Below are 26,073 nucleotides of genomic sequence, written 5' to 3' on the forward strand. Positions count from 1 at the left end.
TAGCCCTCATTCCTGAAAACACCCCAGCCCAACCAGGAACAATGCACTAATCCTATTTGAGTGTGCATCTTATCTCTTGGTGAAACTGTGGTAATGTCAGCATTGACAGGAGTCTTGGCAGGCAGTGGCACCGGAGAGGAACGGGCACATGAGCCATGGAGGCTAGATAAACCATCCACCGTATACAGTTCAGCACAGTTACAGAAGGCCATGGTTCAAAGCCACTGCCGTCAGATGTATCAAAAAGTAATCAGTGGCTAACAGATAAGCAGTGAACAGGAAAGAACACACTGTGACCGAGTGGGCCACTAGAGACAGACTGGTCAAATTAAATGGATACTTCATCTAAAAAAACAAAAGCTTTGTGGAAGGATTTTATATAGTTATTCACTGAACATTTTCCCCGCCAAAGCTCTTAAATCTCATTCATAAAAAGAAAATGGGGACGACATGAGGGTGAGCAATTAATGTCAGAATTGTCATTTTTGGGTGAACTATCTCTTTAAATCTAAAATCAATAGAAAAAAAAAACTCTAGAGAGAACCATTTTGATAAATATATGCAATATATTAGATATTATTATATGTATAATTAACCTGTTAGTGATGTCATTTGAATGAAACTCATTTTTATGACAGTCATCATAACATTTTTAGATTTCAGCAACAAACTGGATTAGAAACATAATTATATCATTAAAAATATAGTGTTGATTATTATACATAAAACCAAAAAGCAGCTGAATTCTATAGTTTGGAGTCTGTTAATTATGATAAATATTGGGCCAGCTGACAGGGTTCCCTTTATATTTTTACCGTTTTAGGTGAAAGACATTTGTTTCCTTAAAAAAAAATCGACATGTACTGTACCTGATATATATCCAAACGAATCGATATTGAATATAACTAAGACCTTGAGAGTCAGAATTAAATCAAATTTTCATTTTGGAAAAGACTTGATATAAAACCACAAACAATGTTTTATTTTATACGAAAACAGCTCTATCTAAAATGCAAAAAAAAAAAGAAAGATCTGTAGTGTGCCCTTGTTTATCTAGCTAGGTAAATGTGTGCGTTTGAGAAATGGGAAGGAAATGGTGTATTGGCACAGACAGACAGTTAAAGATGGAAGAGTGGGCAGGCCTACGGAAGCAGACAGCGATCTGCCCAGAGAGCCTGGACTGCAGAGATAGAGAAGAGAGAACAACCACTCAATGAAGGTATGGTTTCACACACCCACAGAGAGGAGTGTGTGTGCTTGCATGTGCTTACCGGGCCACGCAGGTCGATGAGTTCCTGTCTCATCTGTCCGATCAGGTTGTCTTTGGCCATGAGGGAGCGGTATAGCCTCTCGTTAAACTCTATCAGCTCTCCGTGCATCTCAGCCACCTAAAAAAAACACACATTGACAAACTCGCATCAAACTCCCACCGAAATCGGCTGTTTTAAAAGCACTAGTGCTCGGCAGCTGTCGTGAAGCAGGTTGTAATATGTGACATTTCTTAAAGGCATGTGAATATGACTTAGCTTGGTTTGGACTCTCAGGTGTTCAGCTGGTGAGCGTTAACTGCTCGTTACAGCGAGTCCCACACCTGCCCAGCGACCCGTCAGCTGTCACTTAGAGTAAGTGACACAGACATGGAGGCAGGCTCCAGTCTGCTATCCAGAACTTGCATTCATTTGTTTATGGAAATCATATGTCAGGGTATATTTGGGTTAGCGGCGTTTTGCCTGACAGACGCATCACGTCACTTTTTGACATGTTAGTACTGGTTGCAAGGCCGCACCTGGCCAGAAAAAAAGGTATGAATGAGTCAAAAAAAATTATTAATGCAAAATCCTGACGTTGAAAGTGAATGCGAATGCCGTAAGACTGCAAATTTAAATGTATTTTTGGAAAAGGATGGACCCAAAAGAAAAAAAAAGGAATATAAAATGAATTTTGGGTTTTAGGATAATCTAATAACACGTTAAATGCACCCAAAATTAAATTAACATCAATTAACTGTCTTGAAAATTAATTTCTTGATTGCAAAAAATATAAATTGTTGCATTAGTGCTGTCTTCAAGTACTGTCTCTAAGGAATGTATTAGAGTTAGACATTTGTTATTATTACGTATTGCATTCAAGAAATTAATTTAGATTGTTTTATATTTTACTTTTATTGTTTTTGCATTTTAATTTCTCTTTTGTATGCAAAAACCTTTTACACATTGCATATTTATGGATTTTATCATTTTTATAGCATTTTAATTTCTACCTCTTATGCACGGTATCAATATCACAAAATATTTTGTATGTATTTATGTTTGCTTTTAGCAAACTGTGAAAGGGGGTGATTAACTTTACATTTGTTGTGTGTTCATCAGTACATAATTCCAGAGTATCAAGTTTTGAGCAGCATTACTTCACACTAAAAATACATCACATTAAATCTGATGTAGACACTGGGCTTAGGCATTCCAAAAATATAAAATAAAATTAATTTCAAACAGTGCTGAAAGAGTGGGTAGCAGTCTCAAAGATTCTCACAAAGCAGTTTGAACTCCAGAAATAGCAAAAACTTGTCAGACATGGTCCTCTATCTGGCTACTTCAGTGCCTAATGTAGTGCTTTATATAGCACCTAACTGTTTGACAGCATAAAATCCATTCTTCAAGTCTTTTTTAGTAGCTTGTGTGACAACTTCAAAAATAGTGACCCTTTTAACTTGTTAAAAGAGCGTCAAGCTTCAAAACACATATAACACCAAAAACATCTCTTGTCATGAAAGCGATTGCGGGTACTGAAACACAAGCACGCAAAACAATCAAGCATGCACAAACATACACAACAACACGCCAAAATAATGATTAACCATCAAGCCGGATATCAACAGGGGTAATTACGCCACTTCTGCCATATTTACACACTGAGATCGATACACACCCTGTGAGACCATCCGCGGTTTTAGGTTTCATTCATCTCGCCGCAGCTCCGCATGGCGCGCCGCTTGTTGTATTCTCATTCATCACATTTATTTATCTGTGGCCCAGCTTTCGAACAGGACATTAAAAAATGGAAATTAATTTTAAGCGTCAAGGAACCCAATTAATTCTCTGGTAGGAAGCGAGCTAATCAGTTTGTTGTTCAGTAAGCAATAAGCTGGCTGCGTCCTTCCAGCTCGCTTGGTGAATTTTCCGACCTGCCATGCCAGGCGTTAGCACTTTGGATTTATCTAAACAGGCAACAGGTTCACGCACTTCAGACAACATATCAAACCTCGTTACTGGGCCTTAGCAGGAATCCAAGTGTGTGACTGTATCTGTATTCGCTCATTGTAATTATAGGCCGCCCTAGTGCTCCAGCGAAGATATCAAGAACACGGTACTCCGCAATAATCCCTAGCCATTAATTCCATGAAGGAAAAGAAAACAGTTGTGCAGAACACAAACACCAAACAGGCACAGCATCACTGAAATAAGCCAAGGTGAAAGTAAATAAATGTCAAGAAGGATGAAACGCACATGCGTGTTTTCATAACATGCTCATAAGCAGTATATTTTACGATATTCGATATATATTTCGATATGTTTGCATTTGCATTTAAATAATAAAAAACATGATTTTCTTTTGCCCATTAAAAAAACAACAACAAAAAACATTAAGATTAAAGAGCTAATTTAAGCAGTTAAAAAAAAAACAAGTTTTCACTTATTTCTTTTTATTAAATGAACACATGTAAGCCTGTATGTAACTTAAGTAGTGCAAAACACAGAAAAGTTCATTCTATTAACTTTTTAGTGCATGCAATTTACAATTTAAAAAATACAACTGGGATAAGTATTTTTTTGGGATAAGTATTTTTTTTTTAGCTAAAAACATAAGTCTGTCAAATGTCTGCGGTTTTAAGAGAAGCTCTGTGGCATGAAACTATGCTCTGACACTAAAAACTCTCTTAGATGGGGAGCTAGTTGATGAAGCACATAGCTATTTCTTATATAGAAATATATATAAATTAATACCAAAGACTTTTGCACTCTCTCTGTCTATATTATGAAAACTGGTATATATAACAGTAATTCCCTAATAGTAATTCCAATTGGCCATAGTCTATGTTTCTCTATTCAAACATCAACGGCCGAGTACATGCATTTATTCAGCGATCACATTTGCAAACAATACAGTCGAGATCTCATGACAGAACACAGACCATCTGAAAAAAGGCTTTCATTATATCACTTAACTCCAGCTTGTTAGTGTTTTCAGATCGTCATTGTTGTTGGCGCATCCGCAATGAGGAGTGAGCACGTGCGCATGATTGCCAGACTGCTTAAAATAAACAAATACCGGGCAGAAAATGTATCCTTGTAATAAGGAAACTCAGATTTGGGGATTTAAACTCTTGTTATCTGGCAACTGCTCTCATGAAAGCTCTCGTAGTAGAGGCGCATAGAGCAGTCCACATTTACTTTTTTTGATGCTCGGCGCATTCTTATAGGAAAATATGCTTGAATTTGAAATATTCGATATTCCCAATATTTTCTAATTTTACATCGTCGTCAAAATTATTTCTATATTATTGCTAATAGTCGATATATCACCAGGCCCTAAGTTAGAGGAGTTGATTTTTCATTTTTTAGATACACAACGAGAGAGGAGGATCTATTTGGAGACTGATGTGTTTGCCAGTTGCTTTCGCCATTGAATAAATTTAACTTCAAATGATTAAAACTGCCAACAAAACAAATAGAAAATGAAAATGATGGTTTTGATTGCTTTTAAAAAACTTGTTTGCTTAAAGGTTCCATTATTGATTCTTCATAGGCACTAAATGCAATATATATTTAAGGCCTGTTAAAAAAAAAAACATAGAATATATAAAAAATATATACAAATAAAATGATAAATAATAGATATAATTTGTTAGATATTTTAAATAATCAAATAGTTACTTATTAAATAAAATACTAAAACAAAAATGTTACAACTGGGTTTGGTTCAAAATATACATATAATCTTTTTTTTATTTTTTTTTATAAGTGTGTCAAAAGAGTCATTCATTTGGTCATTCACTTAAAATAACCACCCAAAATTTATAGATTTATATTTATATTAGATGTCTGAATAAGAAACCAGATCTTGGTTCCCAATCCTAAATACCAAATTAAACAAGATGGCGGTCTCTAACCACTGAAAAACTCACAGGCAGTATCCAATGGTACAGTAAGAAGGCAGCAAACCCTAATCAAATCTTTGATCATATCCTGTCTATTTAGCCTGGTCAGATTCCAAAGGCAGTAAATATGTATTCACATTCCCCAATACTTTGCATGCAGCTGGTGAAAAGCGTAAAAAAGTGAATTTGAAGGAATGGATGAAAGCAGCATATTTATTTATAAAGCTTCATTTTTTATTTTATTAAATTTTTTAACTTATGACTCCATTTCTACTGAGAAACCAAATACATTTAATATTCACATGGCTATCTCCACAGCTCAAAATTGAATTTTCTTTAGATCATTAGACATGAAGGTGCTCTGGAAGCCTGTCTGAAACCAGGGGGAACCTTCATACATAGTAATTGACTAACAGCAGCGAGACAGTACGGATTCTTTCGTATTCAAATTCAATGCTTTGTGTGGGGGAATCTTCGAGACATCCAATGGGTCTTGGGGATACGTGAGACCCAAAACAATAAAATAAAAATATTCCCAAAAACGGCATGTTATATTACAGGTTTCTGGTCTTCTGAGCTAAAGTTGTTGCTAGCATTTTGGAGCAGTGTTGCTTTCAGAAGCAGGTGCTGCTGACAGCTCGTCTGCATGGCTGTCAGCGCTCGGGAACGAGTTCTGAACCAGGTGTCCTGAATGAAAAAGACTTGGTCAAAGCAGAACGGGGGATGGGGGAGCGTGGCCCGCTGCACCGCTAATGCTCGTAATTGGATGTGAAACAAGTTTGAGAATTGAGCTTAGAAGACAGGCTTAGCAAACACCAACAGACTTGAAGTGTCAGAAGAAGAGCTAGGGACTGAGGCGGGTGTAGAGATGGAGGAAGGGGGGATAAGTGTGACAAGGGAATGTGCTGCTATCACTTTCTTCCCCAGACAAACACTCACTGACAGAGGGAGAGTTCGGCCTAGCAAAAGAAGATCCAAACGTATGGGTAAAAATGCAGCAGGGATAAAACAAGAATAGAAAAACCAATAGGACAAAGTCAAAATACAAGAACTAGAGAGTATAAGAAGACTTGAACTTTAAAATCTGTTAAGTGAGAGAATAGATCATCATTTGATACTGAAGTATGTGACAAAGTATATCAAACATGCATTTACCAGTGCAGGGAACTTTGCCAATACATTAAACATCAAAACATCAACGTATTATATTATTCCAACACGGTCAATGTCATGACCGACCTATTGTCCCAAATCCAGACGGTAAATTGTGAGCAGGTGGTGTTACGAGGTAGGTCACAGCTATGAAGTTCTTAAGTCTGGTCTCCTCTGTGCACAAGGTGTCCTGATGGACACAGGTGGCCAACTAAACAGACATAACACCTCCAGAGCAGTGACCTCCTGATCCAGTGTCTCTGGATCTACTGCACTCAGCATTGCAGCAACTTCAGCACCACTCAAGGACGCCACACCACATGGACACATAAATACTTTTTCATTTGCATTTGAAATAAAAGACCCTTAGAGGGACATCCACTCCTTTCCCACTCTATCCATCTACATGTCAGTACTTAGAACTGGCAAAATGACTGTGATTATGTTTTCAACATTTTCCAATCAAGTGTTTCTAATACAAAAGCTGAGGGAATTATGGCAAATTTTTATATCTTTCTCTCATCTGACCAACATCTTTCAATATTTTATCCTCTTTTGAAAAGTCATAGAAAGGTTATTGTGGATTTACTTATTTTATTTTTTGCTCTTGGGGCCATTCACCAAAAATTTACCCAACTATAACTTCTGCCTCTGAGAAACTGAGAAATGTGAAAAAGGTCCATACAAAGGTAAGAGCTATGATCTGACAGCCATTTCTTTATTAATGCATGCAAAAACAATTTAAAAAAGGAAAAATATATTTACTATAAGCATTTTTAAGTATGATTGCCAAGCCCTAATGACAAATTACTTAATTATTAATGTGCCACATGGTGTTCTAAAATTCCATCAGTGAAAGCTTCCAAAAATAAAATCACAAACAAATCATGAGTGAGAATCAAATGCATAAAGAATGAGAAAGAGAGAGCAAGCAAGTGAAAAACAAGCAGATCTGCTTGAACTATGTGAGCCATTGGAACAATGAAGTGGCTTCAATGTAATCCCTCTGACAGTCTGACGTGACGCTGGTCATTTAATCACTCTAACCACCTGACTGGAGTCATTAGCCTGTACTCACCTGGAGTGGTGAAGCAACTTTAAGAGTCCTTCAGGCGTGAAGACTGTAGACCAGAGGTTCAGTAATCATTCTAGCCCTGCACTGATCATACATCACATCTCTAATAAAGACTCAGATCAAAGATATTTTCAGCAGCTCTCACTATTACTACGACCTTTCCTGCTCGAAACAGAACAGTTCTCCAGACATCAAAGGACCTCCAAGAGGTGGGGATCATCTTATTCATCACTGGTTTTCAATTCAAAATTGTTGAGCCATGAAGAAAAAGAACTAGGGATGTACTGAAATGAAAATTCTTGGCCGAAGCTGAAACAGAACAAAATGAAACACTGGGCCAGAGTCCGTATTACATAAATTAAATAGCCAAAATGTGCTTTAAAAATATTTACTTAACACTGAACATTTTTAATGTAGCAGACAGTATACCAATACCCTTCTTTTAATTGGGTCATTTGATGCTTTTTTAAAGATCATTATTTTGTGTATTTGGTGTAACAGAATATGTTGACATGATTTAATGTTCAAAAAACAAATTATGTAGGTCCTCTATGCCCCACCCCTCTCAAACGAGTAGCTTTCTACAAAGTCCCTCCTTCTGACAAGCACAGTCTGCTCTGATTGGCCTACTGACCCAGTGCATTATGATTGGCCGAACACCGCAAGCACTTGCCAGAAATGTAATACCCCTTTCCATAGTCACAAGCTTCATCTTTCAAAATAAATGTAAATACAGTTAATAACGTCGTTAGTTTTACCATCAGTTCAAGCCCAAAAGGGGAACAGAGTCACATGACAGACACAGTGATGAAGCTCATATGTGTGTGCAGTACACAAGCCATGGACGGTTAAGACAGCTGACAGTTGACCCTGTCACTCTCTCTCTATCACATCCGCCCACGCGCGCACAAACACATACACACTTAAAGCACAAACAATAGCTAATACCCAAACTAATAAAAAACATACTTACAGTAGCTGATTAAGCGCGCCAGATTGTCGTAGCAAAGTCAGAATTACCTCCTCTCCTAGGTCATGAAATGGTCGTCCATAAAATGCATTGCTGTTTTGTTTTAAGCAATCATAAAGATTCCTAAACGCATCTACTTTCGGATGGCAAAATAAAGTGCTTTTGCTTTCACCTCGAAACACACAGCATCTCCCTGATACGGCTGCTTCAACACTAGCTGCGGTTACTGAAACATATCCTTCACTCTTTGCTTGAACATTTGGGTGGTAATTTCCACATAGTGACATAGAGATGTGTGGGCGTGTTTGAATTAGCCATTTAAGAGGGCGTGACAGTCTTATCTTTGATAAAGAATATGTCTTTGAATATGTCTTTGGATTTGAGACTTTAATCTTTGCAACTTTACAGATCTTCTTTACAGATCTTCTGGATGCTTGTAACAATCCAAAGATTGCATCATATGCCATTTTTGAGAAGATTTTGGGAACATGCCTTGTAAAAATTCAATGATTCCAAACTGCAGACATGTTTGCTGCATTAGTGCGTGCCTCTATTTGATCGCTTCACATCATTGTTCAGTACAATTTATTTGTCTATTCATATAGATTTTGTTGCTATTTTCAGAGGAATAATTTGGTTGCCGAATATTTGGTGCATCCCTAAAAAGAACAGTTGAGGCTGGACACTCCAAACACTGTCAATTTTCTTCTTAATGTTTTTTTTGATGTCGGTATGAAACAGAAATAGTTAAAGATATTTTATTCCACATTGCGACATACATCTGATAGTAACAGAATGTTTAAAAAGTGGTTGGTTCTATGTATCAGCTGTTGATTGGATTTTGAGATTTTATCCAAAATGAATGAGAGCTCGCCATCAGTTGTGGAGGGCCAGAGTTTTAGCTTAAATGTAGTAAATAATCTTTTACATTTTCAAGGTTCTCAGAAGCAGAAGTCGTTATAGTTGCATACATTTCTGGTGAATGGAAACTACAACATGTTCTTTTTTCAACATGTTACTACTTCAATGCCAAAAACTGTTATGGCTGAAAAAATTACAACCTGAAGCATTTTTTAAAAATTATGAACTTCTCACAATTTATCCTAAGAACTGTCATTTCTCTCTCAAGGCTTCTGTGAAATGGGTAGTGAACCCATAGCACTAAAGTTATGAGTTATAAGTCACAGTACTAAAAAAATGGGAACCTAAACTGTTCGGTTAGCAAAAATTTTCAAAATACTGTATCTCTTTTTGCACCTCTATCAGTGCTTTTCCTACCCAAGTATAGTGGCTTTCTTTACTTAGTGGCCATTTATAGAGTTCATGGGTGTCTTTCTTCCTGATTTTGGAAATACGGGATATAGGCCAGCTTGTTTTTCCAAAAAAAACGAACAGTTCTATAAATTAAACTTTGAGAAGAACTCATCAACCTTGGGAAGTTGGTCAATGGTATGTATTAATACAATAAGTACAATATTACTACAATAAGATTAAAAATAAACTGTATAAAACTAATTTAATTATACTTCATTTTAGAAATGTTTTTCGGAACTTGCTTGCATGCATGCCAAACAACCTCCTGCAGTACATTTCATTCTTTTGCACAGTCCATCTGAGGTTATAGCGCAAGAGCTCGCAGCAAAACAGGCAGTCTGAACACTTTCTGTGCCTGAAGTCCCACAGGGCCATTAACTGGTGTGTGATAGTATTACAACAGCTTCCAAGATAGAGGAAGAGTATTCCAGTGATAATTTGAAGGAAGACTGGGAGAGGAAGTGTGTGGGTTGCAGAGAGAGAGAGAAAGAGAGAAAAGATGCAAGGCTCCTTTGGTGTTACTTCAAAGGAATGATGGCATCTTCAAATCATCTGATGCATTTAAGATGATGTAAGTACACTCTTACAGTGCTTCTGGCACACGTGAAACATACCAGTACACTAGACTGTATGCTCATAGCGGAAACAGATTATAGAAGATTAAACAGTCTTAAAGATGTACATGTAGGTCTTTACAGTATATAATTTCATGCAATGACTCACAACTGCAGAAGAGATCCTATTGTGTTTACTTTGTGTAGCAGCAGAACTTATGAATGAAAATATTAATTTAGCCACATAAATACACCACAAATGTAATAAAACTTCCACATGGTCCATCTTCACTGCTGCTCTTGTGGAAACTGAAATAAATATGCTAAATTTGTCACCAGAGATAATTGGAACTCTTTTACATATCTGGGCAGGAGCAAAAAGGGATGCCTGCTTGCCAACCAAAATTAAATAAAGCCTTCAGAGCTCTGTATGTAAATTTAACACTATAAGGAGGCAGCCCTGGCACCCATTTCTGAACAACCCTATTGAGGCAGTCAGCTAAGCAAAAAAGCCCATAAATAAATGACATGCTCAAAAACACACTACTGTAAATACATAAATAAGTTACAAGATACACCCACCAAAACATAAGCAGAATATGAAGTTATTACAGCATAGGGACCTATTAATTATTCCTACATCCTCCATTATATATTGTCCAGCCACTTCTGTAGATGTTTGACAAGTCAATATGAGCCCACTGCACATTTACACAAATTCAAGATGTCTTTCAAAATAGCAGTCCTTTTCTAAATGAACCTGGATAGCATACGGGGAAGTCGTGACCTAGTGGTTTAGAGAGTTTGACTCCTAACCCTAAGGTTGTGGGTCCAGTCTCGGGCTGGCAATACTACGACTGAGGTGCCCATGGTGTGTGCGTTCATTGTGTTTGTGTGTTCACTGCTGTGTATGTGTGCACTTTGGATGGGTTAAATGCAGAGCACGAATTCTGAGTATGGGCACCATATCATAAAGTACGTAATTTTGTATATACACATTTCACCTTTTATAGAAATCACACACAAAATGCTTCAAGAAATCTAAATCTAGTCATTACTGACATTACTTAACCAACTGAGTTATGAAAACCAATTGATAGATACTCATTATTTCTGCAGTTCTTTATGGCTCTGTGGCATTTCAAGAATATGAAAACTTCTAGATAAATAAGATTGCTGTGTTGAAGTCTAAGATGTCTCAAATCTTTTTAGTCGGCAAAGGCTGATTACACTGCGAATGTCATGCACACTTCAGTATGTGTGTTGTAAATTAAACCATGTGTCTGCGCTATTCATTCACACAGAGACACGCAGAGCACGCAAAATTCATATTAAAATAGTATATTTGCAGCTTAATATTCACAGACATTAGTCAGTGTTGCGTTTTCATTTAAGTGTACTGACCTACTTTTTAATTATTCACCAAAATTTTGGTAAATGTGACATTCTGCGTTTAACAGTAAATTCCATTTTTATGACCCGAGTCATATGACTCAGTTTTCCATATTGCGGAAATCATAGGGCCATATGTTGGTTTACATGACATGACATTGGGATTACAGAAGGAAAGGTCAAGTGCAGCTTGCTTTGGTAGTGCCTGTACTCACCTCAATGAGTTTTCGCTCATAGCTGGCAGCCAGTTCCTCTATATCAGCCACAGACCGGTTTTGCGGGGCTGGAGGGGGACCGTCACAATTCCTTTGAATGGTTAATGCTGGGGAAAAAAAATTTAACACACATTAGGAAATGCAATCAAATAAAAACCAGAATTAAAAGTCTACATTTTTAAATACTTTCTCCCACCCCAGTTCATTGTGCAAAGTCAAATGAAAAGAGTGTAAATGTTGTGACACTTTCAACATTGCCATCAGTTCCAGCACAACCAATGGCATGAGTTGGGGTGTGTCTAACTGTTTGACGAACATAGGAAACAAGGAGCAGAAGATGCAGTATAAGATGTCTGGAAACAATCATTTTTGCAATCTGCAATTTGGTTGCACTAAAGGTGGCAACATTACACACTTCGGCTTTAAGGCAAAACAGATTCAGAAATGTCCTTTATTTGATTATGTCTTGTAAAAGTTTGGGAAACACAATACAATTTGAGATGCTTGTCGTTCACACCAGCAAACTTAGGCTTCCTCCAGTGCTGCGGAGCTATAGCCTTTAAATCTGGTGTAATCTAGTTTCAGTTGAGCCGCCTTGTGACGGTTGAGAACCGCTGAGTTCATAAGCAGCAGAACAGAATCTTTTACCAATTGAAAACTCAATTAAAATCTGCGACTTCTCACAACACAAATGTTGCTTGAGGCACCACAGGACAGCGGAGTTGAGGAAAGCAATAAGAAAATAAATGCACCCAGGACCTGGCCGACTTTCAACGGAACAGCTGTTAGATTCTCTTATTTCTTCATTCTCAAAGGAGAAAGAAAATCCAGATATTTCCAGGGCAGAAAGAAAATTACATGCAAAAAGTTTTTTTTTTTTTTTTTTTTTTGTGTAAAGCCAAGATATTTTTTTGAGCAATAGAGGAAGTAAATGTCACAAATTGACTGTCACTGCAGTTCTTAGTCAGGGCAGAAGCAATTTTGCATGCTAAAAGTCTAGTGTCACCACATCTTAACACCAATTGGCTGATAAAGTGTGGCTGGATCATCAGAATGGTGGAAATACGCTCACAAAGGGTCCAGAGGGCAAAAATGTTAGTGATGAGGAGCTGGTGCTCAGCTGAAAAGTTTGTCATAAAGCAGTGAACAAGTCTATGGAGTACAAGTCAACAATCCTGAACAGTATCAGCTCACATGCACACACTCACCCTTTACTTCAGTGCTGAATCTTATCAGTGCTCAGTCAATAGTCTATGCGTCCCACTAACTCACACGCCACTACTTTCAGCAAAAGTGGACTGCTCTCAAATTAGAGCTCAACCTTGATTTCAGTCCACCACAGTCATGCATGAAAGTATTAATAATAAATACATTTATATTAGAGATGCACGGATTGCAATTTTCTTGGCCGATTCCGATTTCTGTTTTTTTCTTGTGTGTGTGATCTGCCGAAAAAAGATTTTTGCCAATACCGATTTTTTTATAAGAGCTATAATTGACAGCATATACAAACAAAAATCAACTTTATCTTCAACGCAACTTCTTATTTTCATTAAAAAGACAACTAAAATGTTAATAATAATAAAAACAAAATAAAATAAAAATTGCAAATAACAGCACAAATGTGGTGTATGTGCGAAACCTGCATGAATGACTAAAATAATGCGCAATACAAGCACTATTTAACTAGAGCAAATGAGACGTGTGTGAGAGAGAGAAGGGGTCGTCGGAGAGAATAGAGCTAGAATGCGCAGCAGACGTGACATTATTGCCTGTGCCACTGGTAACAAAACGGATCGCCTCGAAATCGAAAAAGAAGTGAGACTGATTGGCCGATCGCCATTCCGGGCCGAAAGGAAACACAAGGAAAATCATCTGAATCCGATCCCTGGCCGATCGATCGATGCATCTCTAATTTATACTGTATATAATCATCGTGTGTGAAGTTTTCCACACTGTGGGAGATAGGGCATCTATACATAAAAGTTTATGCTTTGTCAGATAACTAAAAAAAATAGATTTAGACAGCAGATTTTACATCATATATGGGGTCCAAAATTTGACATTCAATAATCAGTTGAGAAACTGAGAAATAAATAAATGGATTGAAGAACTGATGCATCATTTCAATGATTTAAGGTGGATACATTTATCCACACTAGACTTTGAATGTACAAGCAAAATTATAAATAAAAATACAAAACAATACGTATAAAAATTACTAATAGAAATAATAATCAAAAATTAAAATGGTTTTAATTTGTGACCACAAATTGATCGATAAATGGATTATTCATTTATATTCTCAAACTCTCTATTAACGATTTCATTACAAGGCAGCAATCTACTGGCAATCACTGCACTAAAGTAATATAAGCTGACATTTGATGAGACCATTTCATGTGTACTTTTTAAAAAGCAATTTGGTTCTTCATGATCATGAAACAGTTTATATAATTTCTAAAATGTAACAGAAGATTAGATCTGTGTGTTATGTTAAAGCAAACTTTATATTTATATTTTTTAATCTTATTTCTGTCAAAAAAAAGTTATTCGAGAGCTTTCATCTCAAGAAACCAGGAAGAAAAAAAGATAAAGTCTTAGAAGTCTACTATGTGAGTGAATGAACGTAGGTTTGACAGACATATGCAAAATTAGTGTCTGTTTACGTGCTGAAGAAAAAAAAAGAAGAAAAAACTGAGAGTTAATGAGAGTGTTGATCAAAGTAATCTCCATTCATTTTCCCATCATGCAGCAGTCGCTTCCTGCGAGACAGCTTGAGATAACAACAGCGTATCATTCCATCAGCGAGCGATCTCTACTAAGTACAGGACACAGTCAATTTGACGCCCAGACGTGAAATTGCATACCAAACACCCATCGCAACCTTAAAGGACAAGCGCAGAGGGTTCAGAAGAGCAAATTTGCTTATAATATTCCAACTTAAACATTCAAAATCCTCATTCCTCCATCAAAATCTGACTATTATTGAGAAATTAAGCAACAATAGGTGATTTAAAAGACAAAGGAGGCACAGACTGAGTTGTACTGCTTTTCTCTTCGTGTAGAGACCTCAATAATTTCATCCTGTGTACGTTTCAGTAAAGGTACTCGACTGGATTCATATTTTTTGTGCAGTTTTGAGTTTGTCATGGTCATTGTTACCATTTTCCTCCAGTACTTCACCATTTTATATCACAAAATGAAATCCTTGAGGCAATTTCTAAATCTAATTATGACGCAAACTGCTGTATCACTAGGTGCTTTTTTTTTTTTTTTTTTTTTGCATCAAAGGGCATTTGCTGTGTAATCAGGCCCTTGAATAAAGATCAGACATCCCAAAAATTTTAATACATCAGCGAATGTGTAAACAATGATAACACTAATGTCACACATCTTTATACAGAAAGTGATAAAGCAAGACTAACAGGAACGAGGTCGGAGATGGTTCTCTGGCAGGTGTTGAAAAACTATACATATATTGTGTGTGTGTGTGTGTATATATATATATATATATATATATATCTTGGCTGTGATTCGACCGTAAGCAAAACCATTTATATAAAATATTTATATCCAACATTTAAATTATTTTAATTTTAATTTAAGAAACTAAAAGAGCTATTACTAAGCAACATGGTAATGCTATGCCCTACAATTTTTCATAAGGAGATGAAAAGCAGCCAGTGTTTGATCAAGAAATCCCTTTTTTAGCAATACATTTAAAATAACTAGGCCTGATTTAGCTTGTAATCTTCCAATGGCATTCTTGCAAGAATCCTCTTGCTTTTCTGGATCAGTAAGAGAAAATATGCAATCAATGAAACAAAAACAACCTTGTTTCTAGTAAAAAATAATAATAATAAAAAAAACTGATGTATTTACAAATTGATCTTCAAGAAAACATTTTGCATAAATTTAATTTGCATAAACATGACCATCTATATATCTCAGAGTCAGCATGTCTAATGGAGTACATAACACAGAACAAACTTCAGTTGTGTTATTATAAAGTGTACAGCACCAGTAAAAATCTTCTAAAACATTAGAAACAGGACTACATAATATCACCCATGATTTCCCATTTGCTTTCACATTTAGTCGTACTGTTCCTTAATATATATATATGTAAAAGTGTATACTTATCTGTGTGTGTGTGTGTGTGTGTGGGTTAGAAATAAAATCCTCATTATTCACATTAAGATCAAAGCTATTAGCTTAAGAAACTTGACCTGATAACGTCGTCTGCACTGAAAACATGGAACCAGCCTTGTTGTGGCTCATTAATTGTGAAAGTCTGAAAACAACACAGGCTAAAAGCCATAATGAGGATTCAAATCATCCTCACCTAGCCTTAATATAACCCATGAATGACACATTCATTGATGGCCAGTTATTAGTCACCACAAGTCTCACCTTGAACTGCAGACTGGAGGTAGACAGACCTGTGTTGCTTAAGTGAGAGGGTGGTGGGGATGCTCGTTTTTCTAAGTGGGAAGCTACATTATTGGACACGTAAAAATCTAGTTCCAGTCAGTATAATTGACTGCCATTTCTAAAAGTCAATCTAATTGCTTTTTCGTTATTGTGTTAATAGTCCTGACAGCAGTAAAGGGGAAATCCCTCTCCCCATGAGAGGTTCCAGAGCCTACAGTCGATTAATTTGCCTCTTCGCCATAATTAAATGCACCGTGGCTGATAAACTTGCAGATGACTAATGACAAATGTTAAAGTAGGTCAAATCAATTATTTCATCCAGACACCAAAAAAAAAAGAGAATAAAGCAGCATTCAAGCAGTCTCGAGGCAAAATTAGACAAGTTCTTCAATGTGATGGGTGAGTCCTACACAACGTCTGAATACTAATCATGGCATCATGCCCGCATAGTTTTTTTTGTTTACACCTGTCAGCCCCAAGGACTGATGAGAAAAAGAGAATGTGGGAATGTACTATGATTCTTCCAAGAGACATTCCCATCGTGGTTTGGTTATAATACAGTGATAATGTATAAAATGATTGAACTGACTGAATTTTTCTTTTTTTAAAAGGATGCTGTGTGGGTATTCAGCACAACATTCAATTCAAGTTTATTTGTATAGCACTTTTCACGATGCAAATCTTTCCAAAGCAACTTTACAGAAATTTAAAGTTTATATTATATTTAGTAATAGTTTATCAGTGGTGACCATCTCAAGTTAATGTCCATATGGTAGAAATTAACGGTAAAAATCAAGCATGACATGTATTTAAACAGATGAACACTATTAACAGCAATAATTATATGTTGCTCTCAAACTTTTAGCAAAATTTGGTCATTTTGTATGTTGTCATACAACATCGACAACACAACATCACCCTTGTTAGTTGCTCAATTTTATACAATAAGGGCTAAAAATTGTAAAGTTCATATTCATGCTTCACTTAATGTTAAAAAGACTTGAGCAGAAGTATACTGTTAGCAAACGCCTCGACGTAATCCATGCTGCTGGGACATACATTTGGTTGAATATTTCAATATGTGATGTGCCCTTAGTCTCAAAAACAAAGATAAACTATAAAGCTGGCTTAAGCAATCTTGTTCAAACTCCTGAACAGACAACAATTAAATTTGTTTTGCCCTGATTTCGTTCAAAATTATGTCAAACCAATTTGTTAATAATTTTTTTTTATATTTATTGGGACCTTAAATAACAAGGCTCACTGTAATATACATCATTAACTGGGTTTTCAGTAGGGGTGTAACGATATCACAAATCGAACCGAAAGATCGCGATATACCACCCACGATACGAATCGCGGAACTCTCGTGGTGTACCGCGGTACTTTCACGCCTCCTGCTGCCCATTGTTGATGTTAATGTCACTTATCTCTTACTAACTAATCTATTAATTTATTCAATTTTATTTCCATACATTTGATTAAATTGCATTGGTAACAACTAATACGAGCTTTTTAAACGCTGTTCTAAATATTATATTCCAAAGTTACTGTTTTCCAAGTGCATGTCATGTCACGTGACTTGGGAGTGAGCGTCACACTCGGTTACTACTGCATATGCAGGATGGCTGCTCCGCCTGAGATTGCAGATCCCACAGACACATTTAAGTCTTTTGTGTGGGAACATTTTGGTTTTCCAGTGGAGTACAGGAATGGAATTTGTGTCGTAGACAAAGCACACACAATCTGTCGTAACTGTTTCTCAAAACTTACTTATACGACAGGAAACACGTCTAATATGCAAGCGCATCGGAGACATCACCCCAACATTAATATTAGCGACACACGTAAGAAGCCTCAAAAACAGGAAACTTTTCCCACTGCCTTCAGAATGAAGCTACAAGCTAACTCGGACCGTGCTCAAACAATTACATAGGTAATAGGTGTTTTCATGGCACTAGATATGCAGCCGTTTTCCGCTGTTTAGAATGACGGATTTTATTCATAACTCATACAAAAATGAGCCGACACTCAGTGAAAACGTAACATGCCTCACAGACATAATAAATATATCTATAGAAAGCTGTAAATGACTACTTAACGAAATAAAACAAATCTAAAACAAAAACTCATTGTAATCATAATCTGTGAAGATCTCGGCGCATCTAATGAGGAAATCGCGAGACAGGCAACTTCATCCTTGCAACACTAGTTTATTAGTAAATAATTCAAATATCTCCCTAATATTTACCAGTCACATTTATGGTAATTACTTTTGCCGGTGCTTTGCGGCAAGCTTGAGCCTATTGCGTGTATTTGAACGCAGAACTGTTCAGCTGCGCTGCTGCTGCGGGACACTAGACTCCGTCGAGTCGCTCTTCACAGTCGCAGTAGCGCGGTCTCGCGTTGTTTCCACCAGCGCGGCAATTTTGTTTTATCACTTATTAATGGATGTCTAAAATATAAAAGTAAGGAGAAGTATAAAACAGGCGGTAGGCCTGGCCCGCGTCTGAACTTTGACGTGAAAATTGGTCTCAGAGGAGCAGTTAGATGTGGCATCCAGCAGTGATGATCCTCCAGCAAAACAGGCACCAATCTCTGAACTGTTTGGAAAGTTAGTTCCAGTGGAGCCAGGCACTCCTGCACCTTGTAATGTTTGTCATATCAAATGTCTCCATATCAATGGTGAAAGATATACATTTTATTTATAATATATTTAATTTTAGTTTACTCGGATAAGCTGACTGCACTACAGAGATAAATGTTTTATTCTGACTAGTCTACATTGGAAGTATTTATTTAAATTTTGTTTACTCAGGTATGCTGACTGCACTAAAAATGTGAAGCCAAAGTTAATAAAGAAAAAGACAAGTTATTTTGTTGCTATAATTAAGTTAAGTGAATCTATTGTCCTTTTACCAGCAATGCTAAAGAACATGAACCCTGCCACCACAGCAAACCGAACCGAACCGGACCGAACCGTGGCTCCAAAATCGTAAACCGAACCGAACCGTGCCATTGGTGTATCGTTACACCCCTAGTTTTCAGTGAAGCTGCGAATTTCATTTTTGCGCAAAATTGGAATAGCGTATAAAACATTTGCGAATAAACACTTTTTCCATCCAACGAGTCGAAGAGAAAAAATGATCACTTCCTAATATATAGACACTATATATCACTAAGAAACTTAGAAGACACTGAATATAATAATTTTCATATATTATACTTGCCTCATTGCTTTGCTTTCAGATCCCTGGACGATCGATCGGTGCATCTCTAATTTATATATAAATGTGTTAAGTTTTTTACAATGTGGGAGATAGGGCATCTGTACACAGGAGTTTATGCCTTGTCACAGAAAAAAAAAAAAAAAAGATTTAGACATGCCACAGCAGATTTTATATCATATATGGGGTCCTTCATTGCTTTCAGAGGTGGATGCTGCTGTTTGGGAACGCAGTTGTAGAAGATGGTTCTGGGAGGCAATTATACAGAAATACTTTGACGACTTTGCTCAGGCATTTCAGAATGACCATAACAACATTTCAGATGCTGTGCAACAAGATCATTCCACTGGTTAGCCAATTTATGCCATCAAATAGCACAAAGTCACATGACTTTTGTGATGCGCATGGAAGAATTTATTTGACGGATGAGTTTCCATCTCCCATTACTGGATTAAACCTCAAAAAGCCACCTAGAGCGTGCGTAAAAACTTTTTTGCAATTGAAGGGACTTTTTTTCCTCGCTAAATCACTAGTTTCTGATGCGATACTTTAAATATGCACATAAAATCAGGGTGAAGGAAACACAGCTAGTGTGGCAACATTTTTGAAAAATATTATTAAATTGCTTCTTGCACATTTTGCAACACTTTCAATATTTTATTATGTTGATTGTTCTACATATTGCACCAGTTCAGAAATCAGCGTGCTAAAAATGCTCAACAACACCTACACTAAACCTAACACATTATGTTAACAAAAGCAAAGATGAGATAAAAATGCATTAGCTGAAGCAACCATATTGCAAGTGCAATACTGCACCAGATGAGCTACCGAGCAAGTTTCCTGCATTACTAAAGTTATATTTATGAAGTTGGTAATGTGGTGTAAACATGAAACTAAATTAGGTTATAAATCATTTACTAAGGTAAAAACTAGTGGTGGGCATAGATTAATTTTTTTAATCTAGATTAATCTCACTGTGATCTTGAAATTAATCTAGATTAATCTAGATTAAAATGGCTCATTCAAATTGTCGTACCTGGGGTCAGCGGGGCCCCAGTGAAGGTTGTACCAGTGGGCCCTGTCTGAAATGGTTTAATTTTTCTGTTCGTTTATTTTTATTTATTTGTGCTATTTACACAATGTTTAAGTTTTTTTCAAGTTTGTAGGTGTCAAGGAACAGAAACCAAATAATTAAATGTAAAATAGCACTGGATAATCTTCAATGTAAAAATGAAATATACAATCAAACCTACATTTATTCAGACACATTTCTCACATTATTACAGTTTCGCTATATATATCAAAAATTATATCTGGTGTCTGAATAATTTTTGGTTTGACTGTTCAAACTACAAAGTAATTCAGTCAAGAGCAGTGAGTGATTTTCATTTTCTTGGATTAACATTACAGCAGCCAGTAGCTACATAAGGCGCGGTCACTTTAAGAGACGATGAACACATCCAATCTAATACACATCCCTTTTTTTCTAAACTGTTTACTTTCACTTAAGAAATAACTGACAGTTTTTTCGAGCATAATTTCCAAGGTGGACATTTTGACATATTTTGTATGTATTTGTCGGTACAAGAGCAAAAATAAGCAAATTAAATTTTCAAGTGTTTTGAGAAGCCTTTCTCTGCGTGAGCCCTGAACACCAGAATACCGCGAGTACTGAATTGAGGTCTTTCACATCTTTTTGTTTGTTCAAACTGTGATTTGTATTTGTTCGTTCGGGTGCATGAGGGACTTCGAGGAGAACTTCGCAGAAGAGAGCTAGGTTCAGTGTCGCTGTCCGTGATACGCGGCTCTCTCTCTCTCTCTCTCTCTCTCTCTCTCTCTCTCTCATCCACACCGAACACAAGCGAATGTGACCAGTTACTCTGTTCAGCTCTTCCGCGTCTTTTTGGATGCTTTATAATGTTTAAATCGACAAGAGGTACGTCTTAAAAAACTGAAAAAGATAAGCTTTCGTGACGATGCGCAGCAGTGGCCCGTCAACTGTCCTGAGCATCTTTTTAGGCTGGCCTCAGCCAGTCGGTTATATAAAATATCAAGGTGAAAGTCATCATAGCTCGCATAGTATAGACCAAGCTCCCAACCCAACTTTGAGAATAGATTAACGGCGATATTTTTTTTTATCGCCCGATAAGATTCTCGCGTTAACGCAGCACGTTAACGGCCCACCACTAGTTTGAGGTCATAGAATAGCATGTGCAAAAGAACACACAAAAATAAATAAATGTGACCTGTGTTGATACAAATATTCAAATAATATTAGGGCTGCATAATTAATTGAATTTATAATCGCAATTACAATTATGGATGCCACAATTACGTGATCGTTCAAAGGGGCAATTAATTCTTCAAAGTCCACCTATGTTATTCTGTGTGCTTAAAATGCATTTTTTTTCTTTCTACATGTTATTTTCCCATTATTTTAATTTTAGTTTAAGTATATATTATAATACCATTCATATTTTTACTTTTTTATAATTTAAAGAAGAAACCAATCCGATGTATAGTTGACATTTGAGGCTTAATACTATAGAAAAGCACTAAAAGTTTTTTCAGCTAGAGTGTTTTCAGCTTGTTTATTTTCATATAAAAATACGGCATTCAGTTGCATCAAACAATGGTATTAACATCATTCAATGTAAATTGTGATAAGCGTAATTAATAATTGCAATTACAATTTCAAGGGAATAATCAACAATTATGATTTTTGTCATAATCGTGCAGCCCTATATAATATTAAAAATCTATTATTAGTATATCAACAAATTCCCAGTTTACTGTTAATAAAGTTTGAAAACCAGCAACACTGACATACTTACAGAAGAAATACGAAAGGAAATATTTTTAGAGAATGGGAGGCCTTTGAGTGAAAAGGTCTGAAAACTGCTGCACCGTACCAATCAGTGCAGCCCTAAATAATAAAATGCAAAGAATTGCGTTTGATTAGTATATTAATCACTTCTTTTAATCATAAAAAAATGGCAAGTGAGTTGTCCATAGAGCACTGATATCCCCATCTGTTCATAAAAAGACAGGAGGTTGGGTGTCTGTGATGTGGCCACATGCAAAAGTCCTCTCCTGCCCCCCGCTATTCTTCTTTTCAAATTGTTAAGAGAAAGCCTTTTATTTCATATCAAATGAGATGTGCTCTGTTCCTGATAGAGAGGGAATTAAAAACCAAGCGGCGGGAGGGCAAAATAGAAGAATCGCCATCTCTGTATGCCATTAGCAAGTGTAATTTAGACATTTACTATTTTGAGGTTTGGGAAAGAGTGCAGTGGATGCCATATCTTGACTGGCAGAGGGGAACAGTGCTAGTCTGATGCTATCATGCTCTATTATGAGAGCTATGTGCCTGACACTGGCTACAATACTCTTCTCACACACCCAGCATTCATCAGCAGGTAGAGAGAACACGTTCCTCTGGAGGGAGCTGAAATGAATCCCGCTGGACAGGCCATCAGTGCGCCACCTCTGACCCACAATAATATCCGAAGCGCATAGGACAGCTCCACCTCAGTCCCCGGGGGATTCAGAGCCGGTTGGCTACAGGTTATGAGATACGAATTAATCTAAACTCACATGCATCCAAATCAGCTGTACACAGTGGATACAGCACAGACTACAGGAATTTACAACATGGGCTAATCGATTACTTAAATTAAAATAACTCTTTTCTATTCGTATATATATGTAATGTGTAGAGCCGTGGAAATGGAGCGAGGCCGGTGGAATCCAGAATCCGTTAAAGCCATTAAAGCCCACAGCATCGTATATGACGCCTTTTGGAATTGAGAAGAACTTATTGTAAATTCTGTCCTTGATTGTGACCCTGAATGGTAGTGTTAATTCACAATCAGTCAGTCAATCCATCCAGGATTTTGCGATTGCTGAATTTATCGCAAAATTAAGCAAACTCTGCAATTTTCACAAAAAATCACAAATGTTCGTAATTGCCACAAATTTTCCGCATAATTTGGGTTTAGAAGCAATGCGCATTCAGTCAAAGAAAGGCCTTGTGTTCTCATCATGACCGATGTACAAGAGCTACATTGGATAAACGAACCGAAAGCTGAACGAATCCGCGCTACTAATTCTGGCGGCGCAGACCGTTTATCTGCTCGAGTCAGAGCCAGAGGCTGATCATAACAGTGTTAGAAGAATGTTGTCTGTGGTATATTTTCACTACAAAACAATAAAATGTTTCGCAAATATCATTGCAAATTAGGAGAAAAGCTGCAGCAAAATCAGTCATTTTGATCGCAAAAATCACAAAAAAAAAATGAAATCCTGGAGGGACTGAACAGTGGTAGAGAACATTGCCTCTAAATGCAGCAAGTACCATTACATTTTGAAGCGGGGAAAACATTTCTTCAAAGAATCTGTGGGAGCTCTGACAAAGAGGTTCAAGGATTTTTTTTTCCTGCCCAAAAAAGAAGTTAAAGAAGCTTCTTCAGCCTTTTACATTTTGGAAAACTGCAAGAAGGAGACATTTTACATTTCCCTGCAGCACTGACTGTTGGTACTGTATTTGGAATAATAATATGCTAGTTTGATCAGTCCAATTTTGTAACTTTTTTTCCTTTTAAGAATTTAACATGGTTTCTTAAAGAAAAAAGAAAAGAAAAGAAAAGGAAAACCACACTGTTGATGAAAACCACAATTATTTCACTATATTAACAAAAACATTTTTTAACCCTTTAACTGGCACTCACCTTTTTGAAGATAGACTTGAATGTGCATGATACAAATCTACATTTTTAAAATTCATGACTAAAAACATTTTGTTACATGATTTTGATGTACCATTTACATGGTAATGCAATGTTTGAATTTAAAATGGGTTTCAATGGGTAGATTTTTGAGAGTGCACTCTTGTCATAAATTAATCTATTACTTTTCCTACATAATTTTTTAACAAAAACATTGATAAAATATATATTTGGGAGTCTTAGACCTTTCCAACGATATATAGTTTGTCAAGATTAGATTAGATTTAATTGTAATATAGTGAAGTAAATGTAGGCGTCCCGTATACGGGACGGTGTGACAGTTAATTGAAGGATATTTTAAGAAAATTATGTAACAGAAATACTCTATAATGCGACAATTTGTGCATTATTAAAAAGGTCATTGCATAAATAACACATTTACATTTTATTTATTTGAAATATAAATCATAATCCCCAATGGCTTAATTTAGCCTTAATACAGGGCAAGTCGTTTCACTGGACCACATTTTCGAATTTCCTTTATCCTACATTATAGATGCTTCCATGATCCTCAGTTTTTATTTCTCTCCCACATTTCAATAGAAAAAAAAAAAAACAACACTCTTCCCCGTCAAGTGAGCAATCCCATAAACATCTAATGAGGTTAAACATAGTGATCAAGAAAGCCATTAAAGGACGGGCTGTAATTACTGAACGCCTCTTGTGTCCCAGGAGCAAATGCATGTAAATCACAGTGACCACAATCAAGGACAGAATTTACAAGAAGTTCTTCTCAATTCCAACAGGCGTCATATACGATGCTCTGGGCTTTACATCTTGTGCAAGCTGAACTGATACACCAGCATTTTAAAAATGACACCTTCACTAACTGAATATGGTCTCAAAAACTCAAGCATCCACCTCACATCTAATTTCCAAGCAATGCAATTTAAATTGCACAATCATGTTCAATCAAAGGTGTCATGTAGCCATTATTTTCCCCAGCCTTACTTAGAATATTTATGAAACTAATAAAAACAAAACATGTCAAAAAAAAAAAATCCTTTGTCTTGTCAGCGAATAATTTTCCTATTGTTGAAAAATAATGCCGAAATGAGTCAGAGAACACAATCCACTATCCATTAAAAACATTTTCTGACAGCAGATGGCAGAGTGATTTTCCATCTTTAAATCATTATGAATAAAGAACTGCAAGGTTACCAGAAAACAACTCCTGAGGAAGATGTTATTCTGTGCAATTTCTCTGAGAATCACGTTCTCCCCGTGGGCAGATTACAGTCCATCCACACTAAGATGAGCTGTAAAAACATTTCTCAGAGCATCTTTATGTGATGAATCTAAATATCCAGAGGCTCTCAGCACTGAACAGTCAAATCCAAAAATATCCTCTAAAGGAAACGAACGGCTGTAGAAATTGCGAGGCCCGTGACATTATGAATCCTTATGTGATGCACATTTCTGATGCAGATTAATGTTTGCAACACAAAACAATTCAAGGGATAGTTCCTTGTCCAAGTTTAACACCGTTGTGCTGCTTAATATTTTTGTGGAAATGATGCTACATTTTTTTTTTTTTTTCAGTATTTTTTGATTAATTGAGAGTTTCCCCCGAAAATGAACATTTTGTCATTAGTTACTCCAAACAGCATGCTGTATTAAAAAAAGTCTACAATGATTCAAAAAAATATATATTTATATAAATAATGAATAAGTTTCTATAAAAAATAATGCACTTCCCATGAACAATTTGGTCCAATTTGGTCCAAGATTAAAAAACACACCAAATAAAAAACGCAAACCAAAACAAATATTCTCTAAATTCAAAAGT

General features: G+C 36.4%; 1 protein-coding gene across 1 annotated transcript in view; it reads right to left on the reverse strand.

Moving 5' to 3' along the window:
* LOC113056029 (sorting nexin-29-like) overlaps positions 1 to 26,073 on the reverse strand; it is a 114,680-nt gene that overhangs the window by 53,231 nt on the left and 35,376 nt on the right. The window contains exons 15-16 of the mRNA XM_026222480.1: positions 11,831 to 11,937; positions 1,272 to 1,388 (exon numbers count right to left, since the gene is read on the reverse strand). Coding sequence (XP_026078265.1) covers positions 1,272 to 1,388; positions 11,831 to 11,937 — 224 coding nt within the window. The remainder of the gene's footprint in view (positions 1 to 1,271; positions 1,389 to 11,830; positions 11,938 to 26,073) is intronic.

This window comes from Carassius auratus, chromosome 37 (assembly GCF_003368295.1).
Source record: "Carassius auratus strain Wakin chromosome 37, ASM336829v1, whole genome shotgun sequence".
NCBI lineage: Eukaryota > Metazoa > Chordata > Actinopteri > Cypriniformes > Cyprinidae > Carassius > Carassius auratus.